The sequence below is a fragment of the Lolium perenne genome, chromosome 5, assembly GCF_019359855.2.
Source record: "Lolium perenne isolate Kyuss_39 chromosome 5, Kyuss_2.0, whole genome shotgun sequence".
NCBI lineage: Eukaryota > Viridiplantae > Streptophyta > Magnoliopsida > Poales > Poaceae > Lolium > Lolium perenne.
Window position 1 is genome coordinate 188,828,934 of NC_067248.2, and position 8,224 is coordinate 188,837,157.

An 8,224-nucleotide genomic window follows, 5' to 3' on the forward strand; every position below is an offset into this window, starting at 1 on the left:
GCCATGGAAATTTAATTTGGCTCCCGGATGCATATGCTACCTCCATCCAAAAGATATATTACTAATTGTCAAAAAAATCAAATAAATTTTTTCGCATGTACATCTCGACAATGTGCATTTGTACAATTTCGCAAAAAAGATATTTTTTATGGTCGATGTAAGAAAGACAAAATATGTCTCAGAAAAAAAAACTTATTTTTCCAAAATTTGTCGTTTTTACACAAGGTCGATTTTCCATGGAAAGACTTTGTGCATGCTCATGTTTCGACAAAACTGTTTTTCAGACTTTTTGGTTACACGGTAACACATAAGTTCTAGGCCTATTATTTTAACAGGTTACGTCTGGCAACTTTAACATTCTTTTCAGAAATACAATACACACGTACGCTCAACATAATACTCGCACGCAGCATCTACGAGAGACAGAACCGCCAGATCTTGAGGTAGTCATCATATACATCTCGTTGTTACGGAGCAGCAAAGCGTTTTGAGGCGGCTCTAAAACCCATCTAGGTTCCATCCCTCTCGCCGGCGACGCTGCTGGTCCGCTCCACCTCCGGTGCCCTTTGGGTTTTGGAGGTGTGGCGGACCGCGGCCTCTCGCCGGCGGGAAGGTTTCAGTTTTCAGTTTTTCGTTTAGTTTGTTTTTGGTGTCTTCTTCGGGATGGTGAGGCGGCGGCTACTTCCTGAAGTGAAGTCAGAATAAGGTCCTCCCTGTCCTATCCTCGCTCCGGTGGTGCATCTAGCGCCGGCGGAGGACGTGTGGAGTTGTGTGTCCGGCGAATCCCCCGTGATCCGATCGTCTTTCGTGTTCGATTGTGTGGTTTCTGGTCAGTCTCTTCCAATCTACGGTTGTCATCGTTGGCGATGGTTACTGCTCTGGTGCGCTGGTCCTTTGGAGCCTTAGCACGACGACTTCCCGCTATCTACTACAACAAGCTCTACTACGACAAGCTTTGCCTGGCTCCGGTGATGGAGGGGCGAGGACGGCGGCGCGCCTTCGGGTTGTGCTAGTGTCTGTAGTCGTCGCTAGGTGGTCCAACGACCTATTTGTAATGTTTATTACTTTTAGACATTTTTGTACTAGTGTTGATGATTATTAATGGATAGGAGGAATTTTCGCAAAAAAAATATACACTTCGTTGCTGCTTTAAATTGTATGTTCAATTCATGTTGAATTTGATATGTCATGACATTGGAATCATAATTTTTTCTTATTCTTGCATTTATAGAATCATATGAACCAAATAGGAGGAATGGGACTCTGCAAAGGTTGCAAAAAAAAAAAAATGCATTGTATAATAGATTTATGAGTTTTCAAAAGAACTCAAAGTATTCATAGATGCACAGCACGTTCTATATTAATTTCTATACTTGTATTTTGTCTTTCTTTTTTTGCCACACATTTATTTTGGCTAAAACTTTGGCAAGTGTTTATGTTGTATCGTAGTACATCCAAGATGAAAAAAAATAGTTTTGCAACTTTTTTTTTAATAGGGGATGCACAAATACTTGTGGAAAATCCGCTCCACCGAAACAAACCCTGCAAAAGTAAAAAAAAAGAATAACCGTGGAACCTGTACAAAAAAAAAACGAAACGATGGAAAATTTTGTGCTAACACAAGAAAAGAATGTGTAAGGGTACATTGCCCCTATGTGTGGTTTTGGTAATTAATGACAACCCCTATGGACTAATGTTTTCATTGAGTTTATATGAAGGAATATTCCATAGGTACTACTTGTTCTCCATGTGTTGGATTCAAGTATGGATGCCATGAAGATAAAGATCATCGGTTTGAAGATACATATGTGATATGATCAAGAAGAAGAAATGAAGATGGAGTTCTTATGTGGAACTCAATATTAGCCATGCTCTATCTTATGAGAGTATGAGAAGGTACAAGGTTAAGTCGGGCAAGTTCAAGATGAGCATCTCAAGTGGATCACATGCTTGAAGCTTGCCGTCCATTTGGTGATAATGGACATGTGAAGATGTGCATCAATAGAGCTTTCCCATCATGGTGTATGGGGGAGCATTTGTGAGTCTTCACGAAGCGACGATGATCAAGTGAGGCATTCCGGCTTGAGTGGAGCTTGAAGAGCTATCATCAAGATCAAGCGGGATGCGCAAGGCAAAGGTATGGCCTTGCTAGGTTTTCCTTTTACCGGTCTCAAGGTGGTTGTTGGGAGACCGGATTATAGGATAAATAGCCGCACTATCAAGAGGGGCTTTCGGTTAGGTAACTTGATCGCATCGTCTTAGAGAGCTCAATCCTTTGCATACTTTGCATATCCCTATTGCTTCTTGGTGTTTCTCTGTGTGAGGTTCTTGAGCTTGTTGCTAGCTTTACAACAAGCCCAAGTTCATCGAAAACGGAATCCGCATGCATCTTCTATTGCGTTTTCGAGTTTGGACGTCTTTACCGTTTCTTGACGGTGGGAGACTCCCTCTCTAAAATCATCTAAAATGTTCTGTGAGGAGTCTCCATATTTCCAGTTTTTGTTGGGGTTCTATTCGTCATTATATTTCCAACAAAATTGGTTTCATGTCAATCGGGGTCCGGACACAAAAGTTATCACAGTTTTTGTATAACATGATTTCCTGCTGGCCCGGTTTCTAGCCCGGCGTGACCGGCCGTCTGACCGGATGGCCCGGTTCAAACCGGCCCCTGGACCTGTGCCATCCGGGCTCTATCCAGTAAGCTTTTAATCTTGGTCTGGTTTCTAGCCCGGCGTGACCGGCCGTCTGACCGGATGGCCCGGTTCAAACCGGCCCCTGGACCGGTGCCATCCGGGCACTATCCAGTAAGCTTTTCAGCTTGGTCCGGTCACTAGCCCGGTCGACCGGTCTGTGGACCGGATGGCTCTGGCTCAGGTCCGGTCTGACCGGGTCCTAAACCGGACGGCCCGGTCCCAGGCCCGGTTGACCGGCCTCCTCGACGGCTGACTCAGCCCAACTTTTTCCCAACGGTTATATTTGCTCTTGGGCTATAAATAGCCCTTCTTCCACCTTGGGCTGAGTACTTCTTCCCTTTCTCTCACCTCCATTGTTGCATTTGAAGAAGTTGCTCTCTCTCTTGTCCCCCCCCCCCATGATTCTTGCTCATATTTGAGGATTTGAGAGAGGAGATCTAGATCTACACTTCCACCAAACCATTTCTTCTCTAAGTGAGGGAATCTCTTGGGATCTAGATCTTGGAGTCTTTGGTTGACTTTCCCCCTTGTTCTTCCTCTCCAATCTCATCCTAGCATTCGTTGCTTTGGTGGGATTTGAGTGTGAAGGACTTGAACACCTCCGGTGTTCTTGCTTTGCATCATTGCATAGTGTTGAGCTCTCCACCACGATTTGTTCGAGTGAGAGATCGTGAACTTGTTACTCTTGGAGGGTGACCTCCTAGTTGGCTTGGTGGGTGTCCCGGTGATCTCTTCGTGGAAGATTGTGAAGGGGCCCGGGCTTCTCCTTCGTGGAGCTTGTGAAGTGGTTGTGGAGCTTGCCATCTCCGGAGCGGAGGAAAAGCTAACCATAAGGAAAGGGCCATAATCCTTCGTGGGTGTGGTTCGGAGAATAGGGTGAGCCTTCGTAGCGCGGGGAATCCTTCGTGGACCTCCACTCCTCCAAACGTGACGTACCTTGTTGCAAAGCAAGGGAACACGGGAATACATCCTCGTCTCCGCGTGCCTCGGTTATTTCTATACCCGAGCTCTCTTTCCTTGTGATAGCCATCGTGCTTGAAGTACATATATCTTGCTATCACTTGTGCTACATATATCTTGTGCATATCTTGCTTAGCTCTAGTTGCTATTGTTACACCTAGTTGAGCTTAGCATATTTAGGGTTTGTGCTTGTAAACTAAACGATAGTTTAATTCCGCATTCTTACAAGACAAATCCGTAAGAGTTTGTAATTGCCTATTCACCCCCCCCCCCCCCTCTAGGCGACATCTCGATCTTTCAGAATGAGGTGAGCCGCACTCTCTCCGATTTTCCCCACTAATAGAAGATGTGATCTTATAATGTAGTGTGCATACATACATAATGGTGTGCATGTTTCCAGTTTATATGACATGCGTTCGTGTTTTGCTCAAGGGTTTCTTCAGCCAGGATTGTAATTTTCTTTTCTGGCCGAAGGTCCCTTTTGCAAAAGCTAGGGTTCTCATATCCTTTCAGTTTTGTCATGTCGATGTTGACGTGGCTTGTAACTTGATATTTATTCTATAAATGAGACACGTATTACCTGCAAAAAAATAAGATATGTATCAAAAAGTTTATAAATTAGTAATGCCAATATATCGTATGTTCTTGCATGTTCATGTGCAAGGTATATATGCTGTATTTTCTGTTACAATTGCCAAACAAAAGGGATGAAGAGCTAGTCAGAGTCATCTGTTCGTACCCCTTTGTGGCTTTCAGAAAGTATTCAGAACAGCCACTGCCAAATTAAACATGTCCCAGGAACGTCCACAATAAACCGGAAAATAGGTGTCGTATTATATCATTGCAAAGTATCTTCGTCGACTGCATCACACATATAGGCCACGTGTCAATGGGAAGCAACTGCATCTCTGTCTCATGTATTTGGCTGTTCCTGTGTTACAGAATATTTCAGTGAGGGCACTGAGGATACATAGGTAGAATAAAAACAGATGAAGGTTATAACATTGAAGTACAGAAGAAGAAAACGTCATATCATAACATGAGATGTGAAATCTCATACCAACCAAGAGTATAACATACCTCAACATATTTGGAGAGGCTAGGTGAAGCATGGATATGCCCTGTACCCGAATAAGACAGTGCATACTCTTCTATATTCTCTAACCTGAACATATCGATAGTATCCATGAAAGCCATCGAAAAGTTATGTGGATTGAATTCTTTCAATAAAAAACATACCTGTACAGATAATTGACCATGATACCTCCACTTTGTTCAATGCCCTTCTCTGATTGGTCAGCCATCCAGTTTATTCTCTCAATCATCTGCCATGGAAGTGGTGTTAAGTTGTTAGGTAAGGCTGCTGAATTGTTCAAAATACCTTCAATGCAATTCAGCCAAAATTTCATACAGTGAAATAGCAACAGTGAAACATTAGAAAGACGTGGGATGATATTGGCTAGCTTACTGCTCCATTTTGTAAGTGAAAGTTTGCAACAGCATCTAGAGCTTTTCCTCGCTTTTTCTCTCTGGCAAGATACCTATACATTAAATGAGAAGACTATCAATTCACATATAATGAATAATGCTAAATTTATGTTGGTAGAATTCCAAATTTCAATGTGTCCTTGTCCTTTTACACACCTTGCACACAAACGCATAAGAGGAGATTTTAGCGCAGCAGATAATTTGTCAGACTTTACCCACAGGCTTGATGTCAGTATATCTTGCAAAAGTTCAATTCCTTGTTTACTATTAACTTGTTCACTGCAACAAGAGTACAACTGTATGAGCACAGATGACAACAAATCGACGAGTAACCGTTCACCCTGTTTCTTTGTTGAATCCAATGAGTAGTCAAAATATTAACATAAGCAATCTAAGTTAAAATACCTTTTTCTTAAATAAAAAATCAAATATTATGAAAGATAGTAAAAAAGTTCATGAATTCATGGGTATTTCCTGGAACATGTGGATTGATGGCAAGGAAATCCCAAAACATAACAAAAAAAAAATGATAAGATAAGCTAAACATAAATAGAAGGTTTAACTTGGTCAGGTGAAATTTGCAAGATTTCTATATGGAAGTATGGAACATACACAGCGTTCTGTAGCAGCTTCTCTTCCTCTGGGAGAAGGATGGATTCTCTGAAAGCAGAACCGGCAATTTCTAATGAATTACCCTCTTGCAACTCTCTCTCTGCTAATTTTATTTGTGAGGCCAGCTTAGCGAGAAGCCATTGCATGAAACCAGGTATTGGGCTAAGTGTAGCAAAGATCTGCATATAAAGCCAAGGAATAATACATGATATTAAATGTATCTGTAACTGTAGCTAAATTAAACTTCGTTACTAGGACGAATTTGTGTTTACAGTTAGTGCTACATCAAATATTTCATTTGTAGACAACAAAAAACGATATATTAGAAGCAATACCTGCACTGAAGGCATATCCTTTCTCAACATGTCAATGACGCGCTTGAGAAGGAACTTTCCCAAATTAATACCTGATAATCCTGGCTGGCAACAGCAATAGACAATCAGCAAGTTTTCGCTCATGCTAGCACATACTGCTTTGCTTCATATTAACAATCCATAAGAACTTTGTTTACCTGGGTTGACGATATTGAGTAAAACAGTGCACATTTAGCTTCAGATTCAGCAATTGGAGGGACATCCAGTAAAACTTCCTGGTATGACAAGAGAACATAAGGTGCAAAGGAGTAGGGTAGATCACACATTTAAAAACCATGCCAAAGTTTAATAACCTGTATAGATGTGGCCATGTCTTTGAGGAGAGCAACTTCGATGAAAATCAGGGGCTCCCCTAGCGTTAATTAAGACAGTAACATCACTAAGATAAAGTTGCTTAGACTCAAAACATAATCTGAAAACTGTGAATCAACCTCTGTTTAACAAAGAAGTGTGACACATGCATATTTTATCCTTAAGAAAAAAAATCAATCATGTGTACGAAAATACTTCAGATGTTCTGCAGCTAAATATCAACTCTCGGTGACACATTTGGTTATGCTTGTGTAGTTAAAACTTTTGTGCTTCAGTAAAATTTTAATGTTCAAACTTACCTGGTATCGCTGGATGGAAGTAACCGAAACAACGTCGGCCAACGCCCAGCCTCCTCTTCAAGTCTATCAGATTCCTGATTGGATGCACAGCCTGAGAAACAAGAACACATTCATCAACTAAACCACAAGATTGCACATCGAACAATTTAATCGTGAGTTGGAGACAAACTTCATAAGCCACAATCTTCTCCAGCAAGGTGGCAGGATCATCCCAGGTTATCTGGTGGAGCGCCAGGGCCGCCGGGCTGAGCCATGTCACCAGCTTCTCCTTCAAGTACCCATCCAGCGCACGCAGCACTGGAGCATTCTCCTCCCTGCATTGCACAGCTGTAAGTGCCAATTACACCGGAGAGAACCAGCAAGGGTGTCAATCTCACCCCAGCAAGGCGAGGAGGTCGGCGCGGATGACGGCGAGGAACTTGAGCCCGCCGGGCTGCGCGTTCATGGCCTCAAGGAACCCGGCGTACTTGGGGCGTAGCGCGTCCCGGAGGCCACGCTCCATACGGTACAGCGCCGACGCGGCGCCGCCGTCCTCCTTCTCGGCCCCCGGGTGCTCATCCCCGGTGGCGGAGACGCTCACGTACTGGCGCATGAGGTCGCGGACCCGCGCGCGGGGCACGTCGTAGTCGGTCGCGAGGGACCGGAGGATCTCGTGGCGGCCGGGGCGGTCGAGGGAGCGGTACCCGTCTGAGAAGCAGTCGAGGGCGGCGGGGGACGGGGAGGCCGCGGATACGGAGGCGTGGAGCCATTGGCGGACCGAGGAGGAGGCGGCGGCGGGCGGGGCGCTGGAGTCGGGGGGTGACGGAGCGTGCGGGGGTGAGGGGATAGGGTCCGGGTGCATCCTGGCGCGGAGCAGGACGGCGAGGGATTTCGGGGTTTGGCTCCTGGTCATGCGACGCGATCGGGTGTCGCCGCCGCCGGCCGCCGGCGAGGGGAGGAAGAGGAAGTCAGAAAGAGCTGCGTCGCCGGCGCGCGTGGGCGGCGGTTGCGAGTTTGGCGGCTCGGTGAGGACAGAGGACGAACGGTGGCCGTGCGACTCGTGCCAGCATTGCTGTTGGGTTCAGCCGTCAGGTGTCTCCACTCCAAGCAGTCCCTGGTACTGCCCATAGTCAATACTCCAACTGAATAATTATTATCGCTTTATAATTTGCTTTCGTTTGAAGAAAGAGAACGATACCATATAGCACATGTGGCAATTGCAGCCATGGCCCATGGCCGAAGCAATTGCAATGTGTGCAGGCTTAGAGTTGGCAAACTCGAGGTGGTGGAGCTGCTATGTTCAGGGCAAGAGAGACTATGAATGAAGGTGAACCCACGGCGGTGTATGCAGATTGTATAGCTACAACACCTTTACCTTCAAAATCTTGTGTAATTGGGTTGATGAACATCTTTTTGTATTTGAAAACTCTTGTGGGGGACGGAAATTCAATTCGGCTCCCGGGTGCGTATGCACCCTCTACCAAAAAATCATATTTTGAAATGCCGA

General features: G+C 44.7%; 1 protein-coding gene across 3 annotated transcripts; it reads right to left on the bottom strand.

The window, feature by feature from the left end:
• Positions 1-3,990: 3,990 nt before the first annotated feature.
• Positions 3,991-7,833, bottom strand: LOC127301268 (uncharacterized). 3 transcript variants are annotated; one of them, XR_007851970.2, is made up of 13 exons: positions 7,116-7,832; positions 6,908-7,052; positions 6,739-6,829; positions 6,421-6,479; positions 6,265-6,342; positions 6,089-6,172; positions 5,754-5,932; positions 5,298-5,420; positions 5,122-5,194; positions 4,893-4,978; positions 4,734-4,818; positions 4,393-4,584; positions 3,991-4,233 (listed from the first exon to the last, which is right to left on the bottom strand). XR_007851970.2 is itself a non-coding variant. In XM_051331483.2 (12 exons), exons 1-12 carry the CDS (start codon positions 7,628-7,630, stop codon positions 4,567-4,569), a joined length of 1,530 nt encoding a protein of 509 aa, XP_051187443.1. In that variant the 5' UTR covers positions 7,631-7,833; the 3' UTR covers positions 4,252-4,566. The 3 variants fall into 3 exon arrangements, 2 of the variants coding, with proteins under 2 accessions (XP_051187443.1, XP_051187442.1); XM_051331483.2 differs by lacking the exon at positions 3,991-4,233 and having other exon boundaries at positions 4,252-4,578; positions 7,116-7,833; XM_051331482.1 differs by lacking the exon at positions 3,991-4,233 and having other exon boundaries at positions 4,252-4,584.
• Positions 7,834-8,224: the final 391 nt, after the last annotated feature.